The sequence below is a fragment of the Garra rufa genome, chromosome 1, assembly GCF_049309525.1.
Source record: "Garra rufa chromosome 1, GarRuf1.0, whole genome shotgun sequence".
Taxonomy (NCBI): Eukaryota; Metazoa; Chordata; class Actinopteri; order Cypriniformes; family Cyprinidae; genus Garra; species Garra rufa.
Genome location: NC_133361.1, coordinates 75401922 through 75426512, shown reverse-complemented (window position 1 = coordinate 75426512; position 24591 = coordinate 75401922). Strand labels below are relative to the sequence as shown.

The following is a 24591-nucleotide window of genomic DNA, read 5'->3' as shown; positions in this document are numbered from 1 at the left end:
TGTTCACATTCATTCCCGGTAGAATGATTCTTCTCTCTTGTTTGACTCACACAGTCTGAACGTCCCAACTCTGTGACGTGTTCTCTGGTCATTTCCTTCACAGAACGTTCTCCGGTACTCTGAGGTGCTTTGGGGCCTACCCCTTGTAAAATCCATACAGCTGTTCTTGATTCTCTTCCTGTACTGAGAAAAGACCTTTGGCTTTGGCTCTCTGATTGATTTCTTTCCTCCTCCGACACTGCTGATAGGACTGTAGATTCAATGTCCAGCTCTTCCAATGGAAGGAAATTGACAGGGAGGAGAAAATTACGATGGACCACTTTGCTGTTCTTCGTTGTGGGGTTCTCAACTCTGTAAATAGGCAATGATGAATCTTTCCATGTTACTACATGAACTGCTGAATTCCACACATCTGCCAACTTTCCTTTTCCTCTTTCCTTCTTATTTGCCAAGAGGACATGGTCTCCAACCTCCAGAGGAGCACCCTTAGACCTTTTATTATACCCTTTAGTTTGTTTTCTCTGTGCATCCGTAGTGTTGCCCTTGGCAATATGCACGGCTTCTCTGAGATCTTTTTGGAAAGATTTCACATATTCATCATAGGTCTGAACATCCTCATTTCTGAGCGCACTTCCAAACATGACGTCTACAGGTAACCTTGGAATCCTTCCAAACATTAAGTAGAACGGCGCAAACCCAGTTGTTTCATGGGTAGTACAATTATAGGAAAACGTAAGTGTCTGAATCATTTGCGGCCATCTCTCCTTTGCTCGAGGAGGCAAAGAGCGGATCATGTTGCCGAGGGTGCGATTAAATCTTTCAGTCTGCCCATTGCCCATAGGATGGTACGGCGTGGTATGGGACTTATCAACACCAGACACAAGCAACATCTCAGCAATCAATTTGCTCTCAAAGTTTGCACCCTTGTCAGAGTGTATTCTCTGCGGAAAGCCATACACACAGAAAAAGTTGTTCCACAATTTCTGAGCCACTACTCTGGCTGTTTGGTTGGGACAGGGGAACGCATGGGCTAGTTTTGTAAAATGGTCTGTTATGACTAGAACATCAATGCTCTCTCCACGCGTTCCTTCTGCAGACCAGAAATCTATACATACAAGCTCAAGTGGTGCACTTGTTCTGATAGACTCTAGTGGAGCTCTCGCCTCAGGTTCCTGAGTCTTTCCGACCACACATCGTTTACAGTGTGAGACATACTTTTTGACATCTGTGTCCATACCAGACCAGAAAAACCGCTGGCGTACAAGGTGAAGGGTTCTGCTTTGGCCTTGATGGCCGGCATCATCATGAGTTCCTCTGAGAGCAACAGTTCTCAATGAGTGTGGAAGTACAAGCTGGTACCTGACTTTACCGACCCGATCTTTGGACCTGCGATAGAGAACTCCATCCTTTAATTCAAATTTTTCCCAATGCTTCAGAAGTCGCATTACTGGTGCAGTTTCATTGTCCCTCTCTCTACGTGATGGTCTCCTTTTTCTGTCAACAAAGAACACAACACGAGACACAGTGGGATCTGCCTTCTGCTTTATCCGTATCTCCTCCATAGAGAAAACTGGCAGAGTGCTGACACCTCCATGGACAAAATGATTGTTCTGGGCTAGATGGACACTATGAACTGGACTGCTGGCTTCCCAGTTTAGACAGGACTCAAAGACAGCTTTCACCCCTTCACTACTAATCATCTTCAGTTTTTCCTCCAGAGACTCCATGCTACTCTCACAAGTTTGATTATGCACATTCACTGACAATCGGAAAGTTTCTTGGATGGCCTCAGGGGTCACATGTTCAGCCTTAGTCTCTAAAGCATCACATACCTCTAAAGTTCTGGCGAAAGGTCGGCGGCTCAAGAGATCAGCAGGAACATTCTTGGTCCCAGGTATGTATCTCAGGTCAAAATCAAAAGGGGCCAGCTTAGATACCCACCTTTGCTCACAGGCATCTAACTTTGGCTTTGACATTATATACGTCAGGGGATTGTTATCAGTTAACACTGTAAATTTGGTCCCCTTCAGCCAATGGGCGAATTTATCACAAACTGCCCACTTCAGAGCATAAAATTCTAACCTATGAGCAGGGTAATGGGATTGGGCCTTTGACAGGGTCTTGCTTGCAAAAGCAACTGGTCTAGGTTTTGTCTCATTTTCTGGAATTTGACTCAAGACTGCGCCAAAACCATCCATAGACGCATCTGTGGACAACAGAAAATGCCTCTTGAAGTCTGGGTGGGCAAGAACAACAGTGTGAGAAAGAGCCTGTTTTATCTTTTCTACAGCTGTGTCACACTCTGCAGTCCAGTCTTCAGGACTTAGACGCCTAGGATTGGAAACAAAGCGTGTCTTTTGTCCATCTTTCCTCCTGACTTTCTGTCCAGCTGTCAATTTAAATAATGGTTTCGCTAAAGTCGAGAGGCCTTCAATGAAATGGGAATAATAATTCGCCATGCCAAGAAAAGACTTAATTTTGGTTGGCGATGGAGTCTTTCCATCCGCTTCCATCAGATCTGAGGACTTCATGTCACTGACTGCGGACACTTTAGTTGGATCGGTTGCTATGCCACTTTCAGTTACTATATGTCCTAGGAACTTGACAGTTTTTCTCAAGAAATAGCACTTCTTTTGTGACAGTTTCAGGTTATGCTCTCTAAGTCGAGAAAATACCATCTCAAGGCGATCAAGTGCTTCCTTCTCAGTTTTGCCGAAGACAAGTAAGTCGTCCAAATAACAGAGAAGTGACAGATAGTTCTGGTCTCCAAAGATCGATGTCATCATGCGTGAGAATGTTGCCGGGCTATTACATAAACCCTGAGCCATACGGTTATATTCATAGAGCCCCACTGGAGTTATGCATGCCGTATATTTACGGTCATCCTCATGAATTGGAATGTTATAGAAGCCCGATGTTAGATCCATAGTGCTAAAATAACAATTTCCCCCTAATGATGCAAGGGCATCAGCTTGATGGGGTAAAGGATATGCATCCTTCTCTGTCCTTTGGTTGAGCCACCTAAAGTCTGTGCATATCCTTAGCTCTCCAGAGGGTTTCCAGACTAAGACTAAAGGTGAGGCCCATTCACTGTTTGATTTTTGAATAATCCCACGCTCCTCCATCTCATTCAATGTTTGTCTTAATTTCTGATAATGGGTGGGCGGAACTCTTCTGTAGGGCAATCGGAAAGGCTTTTCATCTTTGAGTCTTATCCGATGAACGGTATTCTTTACTTCGCCACAATCTAACTTGTCACGAGAGAAGATGCTTTCATACCGTCCTATGAGATCAGCCAGTTCTCTTTTCCAATAATCACTCACTTCACAAGATTCAATGTCAATTTCTGTTAGCCCCAATTCTCTCAGCTTTAGTTTATAGTCAGTTTGCAGCTTAGTTTTTTCATTAAACTCGTGCATTTGGACAATATTCTGCTGAAAGTCTCTGTGCTGGTGTTCTGCTCCTTTCTCTACAAAATCTAGCTCCTCTAGCGCAAGACATGGGTGCACATTTGCGAGTTTAGTATTGCGGCGCAAAACAATGGGGCGGTCAATCATGTTGATCACCTTCATAGGAATCCATTTATTTCCCCAGAGAGGGCAAACACTGCGAGCTACCATGACATTTCTTGGTGCAGAACGGGAAGTTGAGGGTTCGAGCATTACAGTGCTTCCAACAGACAAGGGAACTACTTCTTTCAACCTCCCCCAAACCAAATGCTCATGTTGTGGCTCTAGTGTAACACACTGTCTCAACACTACTGTTCCAACTTTCTGTGGTATCTCATCTCCATGCCAGCGATCCACATTAGAAAGCACATTCAGCAGGGGTTCTTGACTATTATCTTGAACCGGTTGAGACAGGCTTTTCCAGTACCACTCGGTTTTCTTCATCTGACGAGTCACATGCCTGATGACATTTGATCCAACTATCATGTCATCCTTTTGACCGGGAACAACTAGAAAGTTAATCGCCATTTTGCATTCAAGCATATCCACACTCAACTCATATGTACACTTTGGTTTAGTTTCATTTCCACCACAGCCAGTAAGTACTTTTTTAGTGGGCTTACTCGAATCTGCACAGATCAAATTCCAGTCCTTAAGTGTCCGTTCAGCTGATTCACTCAAAGTACAGGTAACAGATCCACTATCCACAAGAGCTAACAGTTTCACTTTCCCCTCAACCAGTACTGGAGCATAGAACAGATCATCTTCATCATTAATTCTCTGGTAGGTAGCTTTTGGAACCTCATCGGGACTCTTTTGCTGAACTGCAATCACTTTGCTTGCACAGTTTTGACTTATATTGTCGCTTGTAGTGACATGAACCATCAATGGGTCATCTGGGGATTTTGCTTGTCTGACACCCACACTGCTCCCCTCGCAGTGCAGGTTTTCTAGTTTAAATGGTGCTCGGGCATGGTGGCACTGGCTGTGACTGGCTTCACTTGCTTTTTTTCAGGGCATTCAAAACCTCTGTGTCCTGTCTTGAAACACTTAAAACACAGCCCCTCTTTGAAACAGTGAGTCTTTGTTGTATGATCTTGAGCTCTACATATTTTACAGGGGACTGCAGAGTCTCCAGGCTCAACCTTACCCTGTTCAGCTTTCTGGTTTTGTCCCTTCTGTTGAACAAGGAACTGCTCTAGAAGAGAAACTACACGCCCAAGGAGAGCTGAGTCTAAACCACTTGCCTGGTTATTAGCAGTAGGCTGCTGTTGTGTCATGCACCAGGCGTTAGAAGAAGCTTCATTAACCCTTCTCTCTTTATCGACTCGAACAGACTGCTTGTCTCTGTGGTGGCTGTCAATTAATGCTTGGATTTCACTTGCATTCCAACTTTCCAGTGGTTTACTGCGAAGCGCTGTGTACAGACTGGGCTCAGGGCAATGCCTAACAAACATCATCGTCACTTCATGACTAGGGCCTTCGACTCTTTTCCCTTGTCTTTTTAAGCATTCATCAGCTAGATCAATAGCCTTATTTAGTCTGATCCAGTACTCTAAGCCACTCTCTGACTGCTTTGGCAAGGTTTCATAGAAGTCTTTCATAGGGGTTGTGGAGGAAATTGCATCTCCAAAATGTTGTCTTAGAATTGAAAAAATGACATATGGGTCTCTAGTCACATCAATCAGAGGATTGTTGCGGATACATGTCCTCACAATGTCTTTGGCATGGCCCATTAGCTTGTCGAGAATCTCTTGGCCCTGTTCGGATGCACTGAATCCCTTCTTGTTCAAGTAAGCTTGCATCAATTCTTGCCATTCACCAATGGTGCATCGATCTGTCTTATCACCTCTAAAGGTAGGCGGTTCTTTGATGTCTTGATGCCTAACAATAAGGTTAAAATTTGACGGATCAGGGCTTTGGGGTGAGGGCTGTTGGGCATCCACACAATCTCTCTGATTTTTTTGCTCTGCAGATCTAAGGTTTGCAGTAATTTGGTTCCCTATTTCACTTCCTAGCTGCTTCATTAAATCTGCCATTGTTTGCCACTGATTCACTTGTTCACCCTCTGGGGGATTGTATAGTCTTTCTCTAAGAGGCGCTGTTGTGTCTCTGCTCATGCCTTGCATAGTTGACCTACTGGTTGATGGGCGAACTGGAGAAGCTACCATATTTTGTTCTAACATGCTATTTAACTGGGCCCCTCTCCCAATTCCAGTAGAAAACCTTTGCGAGCTTAAAACACCACTCCTTACACAACCAGGTGTCACGTTTGCAGAATTAACATCAGTGTCTAACATATGTTCTTGTGTTTCGTTGTGTGCAAAGCTGTAACTGTCCATGTTTAAATCTCACTGCTTATCTACGCCGAAGTTCTGTTGACTGGTGATGTCGGTGAAGATGAGTTTCCCCGGAGATCTGCGACGGCTGATCCCTTGAGATCCGGGTCACGGCACCAATTTTGTAGCGTGTTTCGTCTCGCACCACAAAGAACTCCACGACACCACTGGCTTCGGTGGACCACGTCTGCAGTTTATTAAAGACAGGACAGTTATTAACACCACGCAAACACACACTCTCGGCTCTGTGGTCTGTCTCACTCAAGTCCAAAGCCGTTCTGCTACAGTTCTCAATAAAACTTTCCAAATAAAATGTGTCTTGTTTCAATTATTTCCTTTCAACACAAGTATCAGACATTACATTCAACCTTAAACACAAATTCAATAATGTAAAGATATCCTCAATATAATAGTTCAATATATGTATACACAATTTCATACTTTGAAATTACAGAAAATTGTTTCAGTCTAACATTACAATGAATTCTGATCGTATAGTGGTAATTATTTTGTTGCAATGACATACCTGCAGTTTATTAAAGACAGGACAGTTATTAACACCACGCAAACACACACTCTCGGCTCTGTGGTCTGCGGGGAATGTAAGAAGAGAGAAAAGTGAACCCCTGTCCCCATTAACACTGTAACTGCAGCCGATTAACAAATCAAAGATAATACATGGTGATGAATGTACAATTTAAGACATAAAAAGACAATACTTTCGACAAAACTTAACTGCATGATGTTTTAAGAACATAATCCACCTCTTTCGTTTTATTAAAGAACCAAAGTTACCGGAAAAAGAATGAAAAACCCCACCTCTAAAATCGGTGCGGGCGGCAACTTGAACAAACTCATAAATGGCCAATTAACACACAACTCGAATATACACGAAAAATAACGAAATACAAACATCCTATTTGACTCAATCCAGCATTAAAACATGTCATCCACTGATATCAAGCAAAATTGTAACTCAATCTGATATATTTTAACACTATATTACAGAGCACAGTTGCAACATACCTGTCTCACTCAAGTCCAAAGCCGTTCTGAACGAGAGCGGGACGCGATTGGATAAATCAAATAGGAAATGACATCACACAAAAAAAACCAATATATTATTTTGAAACAAAAGATACACAGCGTACATATAGTTTTATGTATGATGAAACATGAAAATAAATGAAATAAGGAATATAATTCTTGGAAAAATTAAAGTTTGCTGGAATGGTTGAAACTAAAAATACTACATATACATTTGGGCGGCGTTATGCAAATATTCCCACAAAGGGTTAGTTGGTTACAGCCTCATTCACTATTCCCTCACTCATTCTTGAGAAGTGGAACACAAAAGATTTAGTTTGATCTCAGAACAGTATGTCTGCTGTGCAACTGCCATGGTAACAAGATAACTTCTCAAAACTGTTAAACAATTAATTGTTTAAACATCTGAACAAATCATTTAAAAATGACCAGAACATGTATGATCTGGATACAAACTAACTGTATGCTGGTATAGATATGTTTTATCCAGTGTTATTTACTGCTGCTGTATTTAATTTACTCGTTCATTTTCAAAGAGTTGCTTATTTATTTCAGTAAAGTGTTTAACAGTGGAGTGATTAAAAAGCTTTTCTTCCTGTCCAACAGCAGCGAGTCGGTGAAGGACGATGGCATCTGTTGAGCAGCATAGTGACACACAAGATGAGCTGGAAGATAAAAAACACAAGGAAGGTAATGAAGAACAGAATATCAGTGATGGTGAAGTTGTCTGTCTTTATGTTGAAATGTAATGAATCTCTCTGTCTGTGTTCCAGTTCAGCTGAGCAGCAGTGTTAATATGAATGCTCAGACAGGAGGAAATGTAAATGCTCCTGTAGTCACTGGAAACACCATCACCGGCACAGTGATCTTCAACATGATCCCTGCAGGACACGGTACTGTGACTGTAACTGAGACACTGCTTATTAGCCCGCAGTGAAATAATGCTGAGTGATTGTAAACCAGTTCTTATAAAAGTTGACCTAAGAATTAGATTCCTCTTCCTCATCAGTTCAGTAATAAATGTTTCTCAGTCCGTCTCAGTCATCAATGGTCTGCACAGATGTGTGAAGAACTGTCACATGAACACAATCGTGTCCTAAATCTTCAGTCTTTATTTCTTTCTTACTGTCTTACTCATGTACACAGTTGGAAATATCAAATATGGAATATAACCTTGAACCAAGAAAAGCAATAATGCATCACTTGAAAAATAACTTCTCATAAAAATACACAGGAGGCTGTGTGACATTACTTCTATGGTGACTGAAGGAGAATAATAACAGGGAGATGAATCTCACAGTTCATTTATGGTCATATTGTTCTCACGCAGACATACTACAGTATTTTCATTTGTGTATCTGTGTATTTTGTCACACATTTTTTACTTCTGTCTTTTCTCTCTCTCCGCACAGAGCCACAAAAAAGCTCAGAGACAGCAGAGAAAAACACAGAAGAACAAGGTGCAGTCTTATCAGTCGTATTCAAAACTATGTTGTTTTCATCATTTTTTTTACTGCATAAGTCACAGTTGTGACTGTATTACCAATTCTCTTTAAATCAAGTCATTTCAATTGGTGACCTTCTTTTAAAAGCCTCTCGTTCAGCTGTTTCAGTCATGAAAGTGCAGCTTCTGTGTCTCTGAATGAGCAAACATCACATTCTCCAAAAACTGTTCTCCAGGCTTATGACTAAATTTAATAGACAATTAAATCTGACAACTGTCTTATAATTAGTCATTTCTTATGCTCAGATAGCATTAAAAAAGTATATTTTTCAGCCTAGACCGGTTATTGCACAAACACAGTCCTGAGAGCATCTGTCCAGCTAGGAATAGTTTGGTTCTAAGAATGTTCCGGTAATGTTTTCAGCAGCAAGTCTTATGTTAGTTCCCATTTATTTAGGAGTATTCTCCTGAAAGGTAGAATAACATTCTCAAAACATTATACAAATGTTTCATGATTTATTTATTAGAACATTATCCACTAACATTTTAATAAAGATTTAAGTGGGAATCTTCCTATTGAACATTGGATGTGAACTGCATTACCAGCTTTACTTATTATAAACCAGATTGACTTTATTTCTGTCATACATTTACACAAGTGTTTTACTGAGGTGAACAGAGGTTTAGATGTTGATGTCTGTTTGAAAGTAATAGTTTGGTTTATTCTCACCATTATGTTGATAAGTGTCTTTGGATGTTTGTTATGGCAAAAACAGTAAGAGAAAATGTGAACAGATGATTTGGTTTGCTTGCTAATGATTAAACTATCAGCATGTAGCGTTCTAATTATCTGTTCTCATTTAGTCTAATCTATGGTGCTGCACTTTATTTGTTATAGCAGTTCAGTGTATCTATAGACTGAGATTCAGCAGAAATCAGATGAATTTCAAGGATAAAAAAACAATTTTCTTTGTAACAAACATCAAGAATCAGTATATGAGTCTCAACATTGGTGACTTGCTTCATTCTGCAATGTATTGTGGGTACATCTTACAAAACTCGAGCTCCCAGAATGCACTGCAGCATGAAGCATGTCACCATTGTTGAGATTCATACACCGATTCTTGATGTCTGTGTGTGAAAGCTATCAGGAGTTTGAAGTGATTTGTGAACAGTGTGTTTAAAAAATTATAGATAGAAATACAGATTATCTGATTAGATCACTGATCACTGCATGATAATATTTTTAACAAAGTCCAGAGTCAAAATGCTCAACTCAACCAAACCGTTTCTCCCCATGATGGTGAAATCAAACCAAACTATTATTCTCAAACAGACATCAACATCTAAACCTCTATTAATCTGTAAATATAAGACAGAAATAAAGTCATTCCAGTTTACAACAAGTGAAGCTGGTAATGCTGTTTTAGGAGTTATTTAATGATTTTTTGGATTTATTAGAATGTTGGAGAATAATGTTCTAATGTTATCAATAAACATTTGTAGAATGTTTTAGAGAAAGTTATCCTACCTTTTAGCAGAACATTCTGGGAACTTAAATAAACCTTTCAGCTGAAAACATTCCCAGAACATTAAACATTCCTAGCTGGGTCAGGAAGCTGACTGTTTCTATAGAAACCGAAGTTGATAAGTGCAGCTGCAGTGACACAATGACTTTACCAATTAACAACTGGCTCTTTTATTCAGAAGCAGGACTATTCCACCAAATTGTGCATTGCACTTTTCCCCATTCAAGTATTAGACGTGCTGCATCTTTGTGTGCTTAAAGTCTGTGGAGTTACTTTTAAAAGTAGTTAAATTACAGTATGTTGAAGAAATACTGAAGAGATCACAATGATGTTAAAGCCTTATCATGTTTATAAAAAAGGAAGGAATCTGTTTTTGATTTTTCCCAATGTTTTATTAACTTTATTATCTTTTGTAACAGCAGATTTGAAAAAATTCTTGGAAACTCACAAATCCAACATGAAGGAGAAAGCAGAATGTATTTTTGAGGGCAAGAAAGAAAAGGAAGCACATCTCCAGGATGTTTACACAGAGCTCTTCATCACAGAGGGAGATATGAAGGAGGTTAATCAGGAACGTGAGATTCTGAAGATTGATGATGCTTTTCACAAGAACAAACAAACACAGGGCAAACCAATCGAATGCAATGATATATTTACATTATTAAAGGGAAAAAATAAGAAAAAGATTGTGCTGACCAAAGGAGTCGCTGGCATTGGGAAAACTATCTCTGTGCACAAGTTCATCCTGGACTGGGCTGAAGGAGAAGCTAATCAGGATATACACTGTGTGTTCCTGCTTCCATTCCGAGAGATTAACTGCATTAAAGACAGAGAGTTCAGTCTTCATGAGTTTCTACTGAGATTTTATACTGAATTGAAGGGTCTGGAAAAATCAAAGTTATATAAAGAACATAAACTTGTCTTGATATTTGATGGACTTGATGAGAGTCGCCTGTTTTTAAATTTTAACAGCGAAACATTGAATGATGTTGAGGAAAGATCATCTGTAGATGTGCTGTTCACAAGTCTGGTCAAAGGGACTCTGCTTCCATCAGCTCTGGTCTGGGTGACCTCACGACCAGCAGCAGCCAATCAGATCCCTCCTCAGTATGTAGGTTTGTTCACTGAGGTGCGAGGATTCGATGACCAACAGAAGGAGCAGTACTTCAGAAAGAGAATCAGAGATAAGACTCTGGCCGACAGAATCGTCAAACACATTAAGACAAACCGTAGTCTCTACATCATGTGCCACATTCCTGTGTTCTGCTGGATCACAGCTACAGTACTTCAGGATATTCTCAACAAGAGCAGTGAAGAGAACATCAGCACAACACTCACTGAAATGTACATCCACTTCCTGCTGATACAGATGAAAATGAAGAACCAGAAATATGATGAACAAGAAGAAAGTGAATATGCAAAAAATTTAGAGTCAAATAGAAGAATGATTTTAAAGTTAGCCAAGCTAGCGTTTAAACAGCTGAAACAAGAAAACATTGTGTTCTATAAGAAAGATCTGAAAGCATGTGGTATTGATGTGAGCAAAGACACTGAGTTCACGGGAATGATCGCTGAGATCTTTAAGATGGAACATGGACTTTATGAGAAGAAGGTCTTCTGCTTTGTGCATCTGAGTGTTCAAGAGTTCCTCGCTGCAGTGCATGTGTTTCTCTGTTACCTGAACAAGAACATGCAGGAGCTTCAGTTCTTCTTTAAAGGTTCACCCAAAAAAGCCCAAGAAAAGCTTAAGTTCCTCTTTAGAAAAGTAAAATTTCATGACTTAATAAAGTGGGCCACTGATAAAGCAATGCAGAGTCAGAGAGGACATCTGGACCTGTTCTTGCGGTTTCTAATGGGAATCTCACTGGAATCCAGTCAAAACCTGCTCCAAGGCCTGATCACACACACTAAAGACACATCAGAGAGCATCACAAAGATAAGTAAGCAAATAAAACAAAGACAAAATGAGAACATCTCAGATGAAGCTTTAGTCAACCTATTCTACTGCTTGCTTGAACTCAAGGATCATTCATTATTTGAGGAAATTCAGAGTTACCTCAGTTCACATGAACATCCAGGAAGAAAACTCTCATCTTCAATGTGCACAGTGCTGATCTACATACTGCTGATGTCAGAGAAGGTGCTGGATGACTTCAACCCAAAGACATTCACATCATCCCCAGAAAATTACATAAGACTCATTCCAGCTGTGAGATGCTGCAAAAAAGCCCTGTTAGTATTTTCACTGACTGATGTTTGATTAAATATTTTATTCTACATCACTTAATTAATTGTCAAAGTATTGTGTAAAATGCCTTGCTGTCCTGATTGTTAATGGCAAAAATAAGACCCCGTTTACACATAGATAGATCTTTCCTTATCCAATCTAGTTTCTTCCTCGTTCTTCCATAAACACTGTGTCGTCTCAAGAAATACCTACATGAAACCACTGAAACCAATTTAAAACTATGTAGTATACATGCCAGTCCTGTATCTGGCGCCATAATTCTGTCACAGATATACACTAAAAACGGGAAAAAGACTTGGAGCATGCGCATAAACCTTGTATTCTCTAAACAAACCCACCATCACAACAATTAAAGCTAGTAAAGTGAGTAAAGCTAATAGGTAATAAAAGGTGGTGCTGGTGGGGAGTGAGGGGCTGGGGGTTGATGACAAAATCGCTTCACAAAATATATGGATTGGCTGTACACATGAAATGCAAAGGTGTCATTTTCAAATTTATCCACTCTGGAACACGGTTTCAAAAAATAGCGGTACCTTGCTCCTAAAATGACAGATCCATCTGGATGGAACTGCAATTATACAGCTAAATGCGTCTCCACGTGGTGTTGCAGAAACATTGAACATCAAAAAAATAATCTGGCTAAACCTTCTGTTTTGGCAGATTTGATAGTTGTGGTGTTGATGAAACATGCTGTGAAACTGTAACTACAGCTCTCCAATCATCAAACTCTCACCTGACAGAGCTGGACCTGAGTGACAATAACCTGAAAGATTCAGGTTTTAAACTGCTTTCCGATGGGCTGAAGACAAACTGTAAACTGGAGATACTGAGGTTTGATTTTTAAACACACTTTTGCATTTATTTAATCATTAAAAATCACATTGCTAAAAATTTATTCTGTATGAAATTACTGTTTTTCTTTTTCAGAATATCTATATGTAATCTCACTGCTCAGTCATGTGAGAGTTTGTCATCAGTTTTACAATCCTCAACCTCTCATCTGAGAGAGCTGGACCTGAGTAACAATAACCTGAAAGATTCTGGTTTTAAACTGCTTTCCGAAGGGCTGAAGACAAACTCTCAACTGGAGATACTGAGGTTTGATTTCAAACACATTTTTGCATTTTTAATCAATAAAAATCACATTGCTACAAATGTATTCTGTGTGAAATTTATGTGTTTTTATTGTTCAGGATATCCATATGTAATCTCACTGATCAGTCCTGTGAGAGTTTGTCATCCGTTTTACAATCCTCAACCTCCCATCTGAGAGAGCTGGACCTGAGTAACAATAGACTGAAGGACTCAGGTGTGAAGCTGCTTTCTGATGGACTGAAGACAAACTGTAAACTGGAGATACTGAGGTTTGTTTGAAACACTTTCATTTTTTGCATTTACTTGATCATTAAAAATCACATGGCTAAAAAAAATTCTGTACACAATTACTGTTTTTCTTATTCAGATTGTCCATGTGCAATCTCACTGCTCAATCCTGTGAGAGTTTGTCATCAGTTTTACAATCCTCAACCTCCCATCTGAGAGAGCTGGACCTGAGTAACAATAGACTGAAGGACTCAGGTGTGAAGCTGCTTTCTGATGGACTGAAGACAAACTGTAAACTGGAGATACTGAGGTTTGTTTGAAACACTTTCATTTTTTGCATTTACTTGATCATTAAAAATCACATGGCTAAAAAAAATTCTGTACACAATTACTGTTTTTCTTATTCAGATTGTCCATGTGCAATCTCACTGCTCAATCCTGTGAGAGTTTGTCATCCGTTTTACAATCCTCAACTTCCCATCTAAGAGAGCTGGACCTGAGTAACAATGACCTGAAGGACTCAGGTATGAAGCTGCTTTCTGATGGACTGAAGACAAACTCTCAACTGGAGATACTGAGGTTTGTATGAAACACTTTCTTTTTTGTATTTACTTAATCATTAAAAATCACATTGCTAAAATTTTATTCTGTATGAAATTACTGTGTTTTTCTTGTCAGGTCCTCCATATGTAATCTCACTGCTCAATCCTGTGAGAGTTTGTCATCCGTTTTACAATCCTCAACTTCCCATCTAAGAGAGCTGGACCTAAGTAACAATGACCTGAAGGATTCAGGTATGAAGCTGCTTTCTGATGGACTGAAGACAAACTGTAAAATGGAGATACTGAGGTTTGTTTGAAACACGTTCTTTTTTTGTATTTACTTGATCATTAAAAAAATCACATTGCTAAAAAAATATTCTGTACACAATTACTGTATTTTTCTTATTCAAAACATAAACAAAATATTACAAAACATTCCCAGGCAGAACTGTATCATCACACTCTTAACTGAAGCAATCTGCGAAAGACAAGAAACTACAAAATATTAACTTAAGAAAACCTCACTGCAAAACACATTAATTCTTATAACATGTTACTACATAGTTTTACCATTTTGTTCAAGACTGAAGTCTGACGCTGTATTCATCAACACAAAATAACATCCCAGAGATACGTAAATGCTGCTGTAAAAAGAATTGTTTTGAATCTGTTAAACTGTTGTGAACTTTTTCTTAGAGACCAGTAGTGTTAATTTCGTCAGACGAGACGAGACGAAATATGTTCGTCAACAACCTTTTTTTTCATGACTAAGACGAGACGATGACAAGACTGCACCACTGTCCAAAAACGCTGACTAAGACTAAATTAACATGCATTATTGTTGACGAAAAAAGACGAGACGAAAATGTTTTGCATAAAATAAAAACTAAGATAAAATCTCTCTTCATTTTCGTCTACAATCGTCTCTGCTTTTTCATCAGCTGTTACGGCTTTAAAATATTCAAACTGCGCTTTGGCGCGCTAGCTGGCGCTGAGCCAGAGACGGACGAGCTCTGAGCTTGTCATATAATCACAACTATGCAGTGTTTTTAACCACATAACGCTTATTTTAGGTTTCAGACATTTAAATACACATAAGTACTAGTAAAAGGAGACATTTAGAGTTTGTAAAATACACACATAGGTCTATGGAAGCAGCAAATAACAATCTATTCAAATATAATTTGCCGATGTGTTTTATTCATGTCACATACACATAGGCTTAGTAACAAAAAAGTTCACTCTATTCCTCTTCCAGTTCACCAGCCACTTACTTGCATGTATTTCGGGAGAAACGGATGAATGTATATGTGCTGTAAATACGGCCGACAGGACTCTCTGAACAGCAGCGCGAACAAACATGGCCGCGCCCATCTCACATTACAGATTACGATCCAGATCATTTATATAGGGTTTTAAACGACGAAACATACTAATTCACACATATTTGTGAATCGGAATATTTGATAGTTCATGGCATGGTAAGCAAGTGTGTGAGTATTCTGGATAAAAAAGGAAAAACGAAATAAAAGCGATCTATCTGTCATACAGTGTTATTGTGTCTGTGTTGTGTCACGTGACAAGCTTGATGCGTCGCCATGGAAACAATAAGGACGAACGTTCTAAAATAACGGTCGCTTAAAAAAAACTCACTCTCAGGGGCCCGCTAGAATATTTTAAACTCACCACTGAAAGGGTTAATCATTTGTGAATGTGTCTCCTAAATCAGAAATAGGCTATATGTCGAACGTCACCTGACCAACCCCGGAAAACAGGTCTCATTGCTTCCGCTTGTCGGAGAACGTGTTAATAGCCGTAATAAATAATGGCGATATCGACGGACTTTTAAGGTAATCAGTTAAACAAGCCAGCTGTTTATTGTGGACGTTTCATTCGATATTTATATATAAATGTTAGTGTGTTCGCAGCACGTTACTGAGTTTGGTTGTGTTGTGAGAATTTGCAGCGCGTTTCCGTATTTGTGTTTGCGTTGCGAGGATTTGCAGCGCCTGTGTTGTCAAACGGATGAAGATGTTTTCTTAATTTGTTGTCCTTTTTTCTGTTTGCATGTGTTTTCTTGTTTGCAGCGCGTTGGCCTCTGTCGGCCACCGTAGTTTTCTCATTCTAGCACATGAAATCGTGGGCAAACATACAGCAAATTCCAAGAGAAATAAAAGGAAGGAAGATATTTAGATGCAAAACCGAAAAACCGCAATTCACAAGCGCGTATTGAACCGTGGATGTCGTACCGAACGGTTCAATATTATATTGAGTATTGTGACATCCCTAATATATATATATATATCAATAATATGATTTTGTAGACATAGACTCACGCAATTGTAGTGATGTAAAAAGGACATTTAATATCTGAGAAAATAAATTTTTAGCACATTAAACATCTATTCCTACTTGCTAATAAACGTGATGTAAAATACACTCATTATAAACACTTTACACCCGATTGTTATACAATAAATTAAATATTACTCTTATAGTCATAAATACAAGCATGCTTTGTATATATTATACAATACATGTTGTCAAAACATTTTTAGATTATATCATTCAGTGTTGCTATATCATTTTGTATTACTTTTACTTATTTTATCAAGAACATTAAAACACATCCTTGGGTCGTGAGACATTTTGATGCAATGAAATTAAACGTACTTCATAATGTTTCACTTAATGTAGTCAGGAATTAGTTTGAAAAAGTCTAACTAGTAAATATATATGCAAGTTTTGTCACAGTAACACAATAACAGTGAATCCAAGTAGTGCTTTGTTGCACTGAAGTGAGCGTTTACCTCCCCGCGCTTTTGGCGTACTTATTATAATATGAAAGCGAAAGTAGCTCGTGGGCGTGATCGAATTATATATAATATGTAGTGATGTGCGATACCACTGGTTTCCTATCCGATCAGATACCAAGTAAAATGAAGGTGAGTATCGCCAATACCAATCCGATACCGATACTTTGCCCAAAAATTACTGTTTGGGAAATTAAAGTAACAAGTTTTCCTCAGAATGTGTCACTTCATACTGAATACGAGACATATGACGGGTTCTTCTTGTTTATTGATGAAGAATTATCATACAAAAAAAGAGCCAACTTACTGAATGCATCTGAGCATGTATATCTTAAAACGCATGTCTGAACATCTTAACAAACGTACTGTAAAGTCCAATGCAGCCTTGTCAATGTTATTTAAATGATCTACTCTACAGATAACCTTACCTAACTAAATCTGGGCCGGCTGAATTGATGTGCGATTATCTCGGGGACACATTTTACTCCAAACTCAACTATTGCTGACATTTTGGTCATTTAATTATTTCATTGCTTTTTCATAACCAAAGTTCTAAAACAAATTTGTTTTAAGAATTCAGGGAACTGCCGTTGTTTTATCATTGTCACAAAAACCCAAGCCCCCAAAATACAGGCACATCGCCAAATTTTCTCCCTCTGTACCTGGATAGTGCCTGCTGCACCAAATGACTCTGAAAGTGATGCCTTTACTCCTCTTCTCTTTGTTACACGTGTCACAAAACACAAAGTTTGAGTTTATAGAGGTGAAGTAGCTCTACACATAACTTCGCTTGCGTTCACCCATATCCAGTCCGCCGGACTGACAGCGCACTGAGTGGCTAGCGTGCTCTGCACTGTCTGCAGTTGTACAGTGCCATATTACGCACATGACATGGCAGGCGGAAGAACAAGTAGTTCCACCTAAGTTGGTATTATGATAAACTAGGGTAATTGTGGTTACTTTCCTCTGTATTTTTATTTCCAATAAACTACATATTTGCTCCAAATTACTGAAATATCGATATTTGGATAACATACAAAGCTGGTATCGGAGATATCAATATTTTAGTATTGATCCGCACATCACTAATAATATGCTCTGTTCGAATAGACTGGACATCGCGTTGGTTTCATATGGATTACTTTATCACAGAATATTTGTTTCCGATAAAACTTTTGTTTAAAAGTATAAATATCAAGCTTTCTCTAGACATATTGTTCATGTCTCTGTGTTGGGTATTGGCTAAGTTATAGTATATTTTAATGACGCGTTTCTGAATGAAGATCACAGAGATCAATGCGACAGACAGCACATCCTTTTTGTTTTCTTTATTTTGCAAAATCACAATGTTTTTTTTTTTTTTTTTTTTTGTTATTGTGAGTATATACAAATAAAAGTAGACCCTTTACAGATTTGATTGATGTACTGCTTTTATCTGTACAACCAGAAATGACGTTTGTCGACCCCAGGGGTTAAAAACACAAACATGTACATTCATGTTGCTTACATATTATTGTAGCCCAATTTGTGCCGATTACAATGTACTGTAAGCCATTAATATGTTTTTAAGATACTGTAAAAAGCACAAATTACAGGGCATGTCAAAACTTCTTCAGGGCCTCAAAACACCCTCAGACCCCAGAGGGTTAAGGACACAAATGAAGAGCGCAATGTGTCATATTACTCTGAGAACTACGCCCAATGGGGGAAACTTAATTGGTGACTGGAAACATACAATTATTTTTAACCAAGTCTATAACCATGATTATGTCACCACCCTATGTAAACCTGAGAGGAGGAGATTATTTAGTAACTAAATTTGATTTGGTCTTTGTCAGTGCATTTGGAGAAATAATCCAACTAAATGGCCAAATTTGAAATACCCTGACATTCACAACTATTTGTATCCATAAATGCTCGTTTTTTTGGGTCGACAGCTTATAAAAACAACGTTCTGGGATTTTATCTTGTTTACTGTACACCTTGTCACATAGCAGCTTCTAGACATTTTTCTGTTATTTTGTTATAAGTCAGGAATGAGAAGGAGGTGTCACGCTGTAGGCAGGAACACACGAACAACGACGTAGTAAAAAACGAACATTTAATAAATCCAATGGGAACAGGTAGACACAGTAACATGGAGTGGAAACATCAGGATAACATCAAAGACCGACCAGAGTACAGGGGAAAATACACACCTTAAATAGACAGACTAATTACAAACACAGGTGCAGACGATGAGGGAGAAACCAAAACACACTGAACTGCGGTGGAGAATGGGAGAAACCAACAAGAAGTCCAGGGGTGTGACATTACACACCCCTCCCGGAAAAGGCGTGTCCACGCGCCGACCGAACTACAAAGTCCTTAGGAGGGGGTTTGGGTGGAGGATGTTCTTCCGGAGATCCGCAGCGGAGCCGGAGCGACAGAGGGCCAAGGCTGTGCCCGCGGGAGGGAGGAGGTCCAATGAGCCGGTGGGACGGAGCGACGAGGCACAGCCGGAGGAGTATAGTCCTGAGGCGAAGGTGGGGCGACGACTGACCAGGGCGGAGCCGGAGGGGCGATGAAGCCCGGTGGAGCTGGTGGATCCACAGGCGACGGCGGAGACGAGGGAGCAGAGAGCCGGGGTGAAGCCGCAGGGTCGGAGGGCCGAGGTGGAGTCCAGGACTCTGAGACTGGAGGCGATGGTGAGGGATCCTCCAGCCATGACACCGATGGAGACTGGCAGACCCGCGGCGAACCCACCGCACAGATGGTGGGCTGAGGGTGAGCAAGGGGACAAACAGTTGACAACGGGGATTCAGGTAGGCTGGGCGGAACCAGCGGAGATTCAGGACTAGGCAGAAGAGGGAGGGTGAGTGGGAAATCCAGGCAGATAGGCATTTCCATGACACAGGCAATAACATCCCCATAATTTTGTTCCAGCTCACCCTCAGTGATCGTGCAGTGGGCGGGGCTCTCTACCGCCCCTTCTTGCTCAGCGCAGCACTCCACCGTCGTAGATGTAGTGGCCGGCTCTCGCACCTGGTCGGATTTTATGACCCCATCAGCGTTCCACACTGCTGTCGCTCCGGGCTCGGGCTTCCCGTCTACGATGGGCTCATAATCCGCGGGTCGTGGTGGCTGGCTGGGCTTTGGGTCTGGAGTGACACTGGCGAGATTCTCCGTGGAACAGGCGGGAAACGAGGATCGGTTTCTCGCCAGTGTCCACTCCACAAACGAGGCAAAGTTCGCTCGAGGGCCGTCCTCGGATGACAGCGCTCTGCAAGACGCATTGAGGCTGGCATCATAGAACGCACAGAGCGTGTCGTCCGGGTAGCTGGTGGTATGAGCTACGAGTTGGAACATTAACGTGTACCCCTCGAGCGGTAATTCCCCCTGCTTCAGCCATAGCAGGATGAATTCTGGTCGGAGGAAGGGATCCATGGGGGAAACACACTACGGAAACAAAAGACTGGAGAAAACGAACGGAAAACAAAACGGAGGTGAACACGCACAAAAAAACTGTATTGGTCGGTCTTTCTGTCACGCTGTAGGCAGGAACACACGAACGACGTAGTAAAAAACGAACATTTAATAAATCCAATGGGAACAGGTAGATACAGGAACATGGAGTGGAAACATCAGGATAACATCAAAGACCGAACAGAGTACAGGGGAAAATACACACCTTAAATAGACAGACTAATCACAAACACAGGTGCAGACGATGAGGGAGAAACCAAAACACACTGAACTGCGGGGGAGAATGGGAGAAACCAACAAGAAGTCCAGGGGTGTGACAGGAGGCAGCTTCCTGCAATACAAAGTCAATGGAGAGCGTTATATGAAACCTTATATAACCAAAACCTGTCATAGCACTTACATATTATTGCTCTTTTGTTGGTTTTTGATTGCTTCTATTGTCCTCATTTGTAAGTCGCTTTGGATAAAAGTGTCTACTAATTGACTAAATGTTAAGCTGTCTCTATTTTTTCAATTTTGTTTAGTTATTTATCCATTTTATTTCCAAATATTAATATTTTAAGTAAATGGTAAAAAAAAAACATCCTGGCCCAATCCCTCTTTTTGGCTTCTCAAAACCATACACCTTGGTCACGCAATTCAATTTACGAGGCTTCTGACCATGTTTAGCGGCATTCTATTCACCACAGTTCAGGGCAAGAATGCTGCTGTCCTTCGGGTGAAGGGCACAATAGAGCCAGTACCCTCCACAGAAATAAAAGGGTTTTACAGCCCCTACTTTATTGTACCCAAGAAAGGTGGTGGACTCAGTCCAGTCCTAGATTTGACACTGGACTTTTACAGCTGGACTCGGTCACTATGACTCAAATGCAGACCAGTTCAGAAAAGTTCCCTTATAGTGAAGTCTAAACACACATTTCCATCACTTCGGCATTCAAGCATAGTTAGGTTCGATGGAGGAACAATCAGAATCCAGTACTAAGTACGTTCCCTCTGTTAAACCCTTATGTGGATTTATACCCCAGATGCAGGACCTCAAGAATGTGTTCCCACGTGTGTATCCCCATCTACATCTATATCTATAAACAATATGTCTCCACATTTTGAGTGTAGCACCCCTCCGCCCCCTTTTTTTTACCAAAGCACATTGTTTTGTTGATTTGGTGTGCATACACATATACAAGTAGATTCAAACAATGAATTGCATTTAAATATAAAATCAAAAACGATTCAATGTTTTTTTTCATTCTTTTTGCCCTCATCAAGAAAAAAATGCAAGTGATTCTTCCAGTGCCATCACTGACCCCAGAAGGTCAACCCTGGGTGTCTAGTGAAAATGTAAAAATATGTTGTGCCTGTTCCTAAGTACATTTGTACTTTAATTGAATATAACTGTTTCTGATTATGCTACTTTTGTGACTGAAACCAGAGAAAATAACAGCTCAAATGACTGTGACTTAGTGATGTCTGACAGCCAAATTAATGAAATGTGGACTGTTGCTGTGTGTGTCTGTAGGCTATCTGGCTGTATGGTGACAAAGGAAGGCTGTGATTATTTGTCTTCAGCTCTGAGTTCAAACCCTTCACACCTGAGAGAGCTGGATCTGAGCTACAATCACCCAGGAGATTCGGGAAAGAGGCTGCTCTCTGAAAACCTCAAGAATCTGCACAAACTCAAGTATGTTGAGCAGCAACAGTTATCTCTATGTAGGTAGAAGTCTAGGGGTTTCTAGAGGGCACAACAATATAACAGATTTAAAGTGTACTAGTCTGAGCCAAATAACTAAATAAATAAGAAGCAACCACCTAAGTTCTTTATTTTAAGTAATATTTATGTGTTATATGTTTTTAATGAGAGAGGACAGTGGAGAGCAATGTACCTTACACTGAAATGATGTTGATTTCATTTAATTAAATGCCAACACACAATCAGCAACTACTTCCTACTTTTTTTAAATGGCGTTACTGATTAATTAAGGCAAGTACAAAACTCTCCCACTTAGATATCACCGCTTTCTGTCACGTCAAAATGAAAATGCTTGAAAAAGTGATGACTGTGTCAGTTTTTATTGAGTATTCAGCTTTGTGAAAGTAAAGATGTATCGTTGTGCTTGTGACAATATTTACAGGGCTTTTATGATGATGACCCAGAAATAAGTTGACTATTAAAAAAGAACAGCTGAACATCAGTTCACAAATAAAAACAGAGTTTTTATTTACAATTGCAACTGCAAAGTTTACTGCAGATGATTTCATTCCTTTTTTCCATCAGATACAGAGACATTACGATAAACAGTATTATTTTCATTTAAAGAGGATTTCATGCCACTGACTGTATAATGCTAATATTTCAGCAGTATCAGCACTGGGATTTGTCTCTGTGTGAACTAAACAGGCTGTCAGTCAGTGCAGTTTCATTCTTATGCCAGTAGATGGAGGCAAGTGACTGTCTTTAAGAGCGAGTCATCATTAAACTGTTCACTTTAAAAGTGTACTGTGTATTGGTGATTAGTATTTGGGATCTTGGACTGTGTATATTAATAATCAGATTCGATCATGCCAGAAATGTGATGAATGAAAACATCTGTCAAAATAATGACAAGCTAGAATATGAAATAAGCTCATTATCTGACTTTAAGAACTCAAACTATTCTTAGCATGAACAAGTTTATTTTAGCATTAAGTTTGACTATTAATCAATAACTTATTTCATATTCCTTATTTATAACTGTTTGTGGATGGATCTTTCACAATAGTGAAGCAACTGCTAAGAAACATCTTTGAAAGATAACATCAATATTTTACAATATTTGACAAAACACAACAATGGTAACACTCAACAAATAAAAACATCACAACATAAACCAACTTACAAAACAAAACAATAACACACACTTAGAAGAGTCCAAAAACAAGTTCAATAGCACAAATAAAACCTATAGAATGGTCTATTCAGAACCTTCATAGTACATCTGCACTGTAGAAACAGTATGATGATGTTTGATGATGGCAATTCTGAGAGTGCAGTTTGATACAAGAGAAGTCCCAATGTGAAATGACTGTGAAAGTAATGCAGTTATTACCCTGGAATATACTGTCATTTCACACTAATATGTTCATCTTTAATATTCACCCCAAGCTGAATCATCATCCCGTTGGCCACCCTGAATTTATGTAGACACAGAACCATCTATGTATATCCACAACATAAAGACTTTTAAGGAGAGAGGGTGAAAAAAGACCAAATGATCCAGCACCGCAGGAGGCAGCTGCCACAGACCCATCATGCCTTTAGCTTTTCATTTCATGGACTGGTTTTATTTGGTTTAATGTGCTGTAGACCAAATCAGTCTCTGTGGAACCAAACAAGATCAGTGGGGAACTCCTGAGCAGATATACAGGTCCTTTTCCGAAAAATTAGCATATTGTGATAAAGTTCATTACTTTCTGTAATGTACTGATAAACATTAGACTTTCATATATTTTAGATTCATTACACACAACTGAAGTAGTTCAAGCCTTTGATTGTTTTAATATTGATGATTTTGGGCTCAAGCTCATAAAATCCCCAAATTCCTATCTCAAAGAATTAGCATATTTCATCCGACCAATAAAAGAAAAGTGTTTTTAATACAAAAAAAGTCAACCTTCAAATAATTATGTTCAGTTATGCACTCAATACTTGGTCAGGAATCCTTTTGCAGAAATGACTGCTTCAATGCGGCGTGGCATGGAGGCGATCAGCCTGTGGCACTGCTGAGGTGTTATGGAGGCCCAGGATGCTTCGATAGCGGCCTTAAGTTCATCCAGAGTGTTGGGTCTTGCGTCTCTCAACTTTCTCTTCACAATATCCCACAGATTCTCTATGGGGTTCAGGTCAGGAGAGTTGGCAGGCCAATTGAGCACAGCAATACCATGGTCAGTAATCCATTTACCAGTGGTTTTGGCACTGTGAGCAGGAGCCAGGTTGTGCTGAAAAATGAAATCTTCATCTCCATAAAGCTTTTCAGCAGATGGAAGCATGAAGTGCTCCAAAATCTCCTGATAGCTAGCTGCATTGACCCTGCCCTTGATAAAACACAGTGGACCAACACCAGCAGCTGACATGGCACCCCAGACCATCACTGACTGTGGGTACTTGACACTGGACTTCAGGCATTTTGGCATTTCCCTCTCCCCAGTCTTCCTCCAGACTCTGGCACCTTGATTTCCGAATGACATGCAAAATTTGAGCAACAGTCCAGTGCTGCTTCTCTGTAGCCCAGGTCAGGCGCTTCTGCCGCTGTTTCTGGTTCAAAAGTGGCTCGACCTGGGGAATGCGGCACCTGTAGCCCATTTCCTGCACACGCCTGTACACGGTGGCTCTGGATGTTTCTACTCCAGACTCAGTCC

The 24591-nt window shown here is 39.9% G+C and overlaps 1 protein-coding gene across 1 annotated transcript in view; it reads left to right on the top strand.

Annotated features, from left to right (window-relative positions):
• Positions 1–7461: 7461 nt before the first annotated feature.
• LOC141320071 (NACHT, LRR and PYD domains-containing protein 12-like) overlaps positions 7462–24591 on the top strand; it is a 44077-nt gene continuing 26947 nt past the window's right edge. Inside the window, exons 1-9 of the mRNA XM_073833287.1 lie at positions 7462–7525; positions 7609–7728; positions 10231–12040; positions 12984–13154; positions 13250–13420; positions 13519–13689; positions 13788–13958; positions 14058–14228; positions 21716–21877. Of these exons, the coding sequence (XP_073689388.1) occupies positions 7462–7525; positions 7609–7728; positions 10231–12040; positions 12984–13154; positions 13250–13420; positions 13519–13689; positions 13788–13958; positions 14058–14228; positions 21716–21877 (3011 nt within the window). The remainder of the gene's footprint in view (positions 7526–7608; positions 7729–10230; positions 12041–12983; positions 13155–13249; positions 13421–13518; positions 13690–13787; positions 13959–14057; positions 14229–21715; positions 21878–24591) is intronic.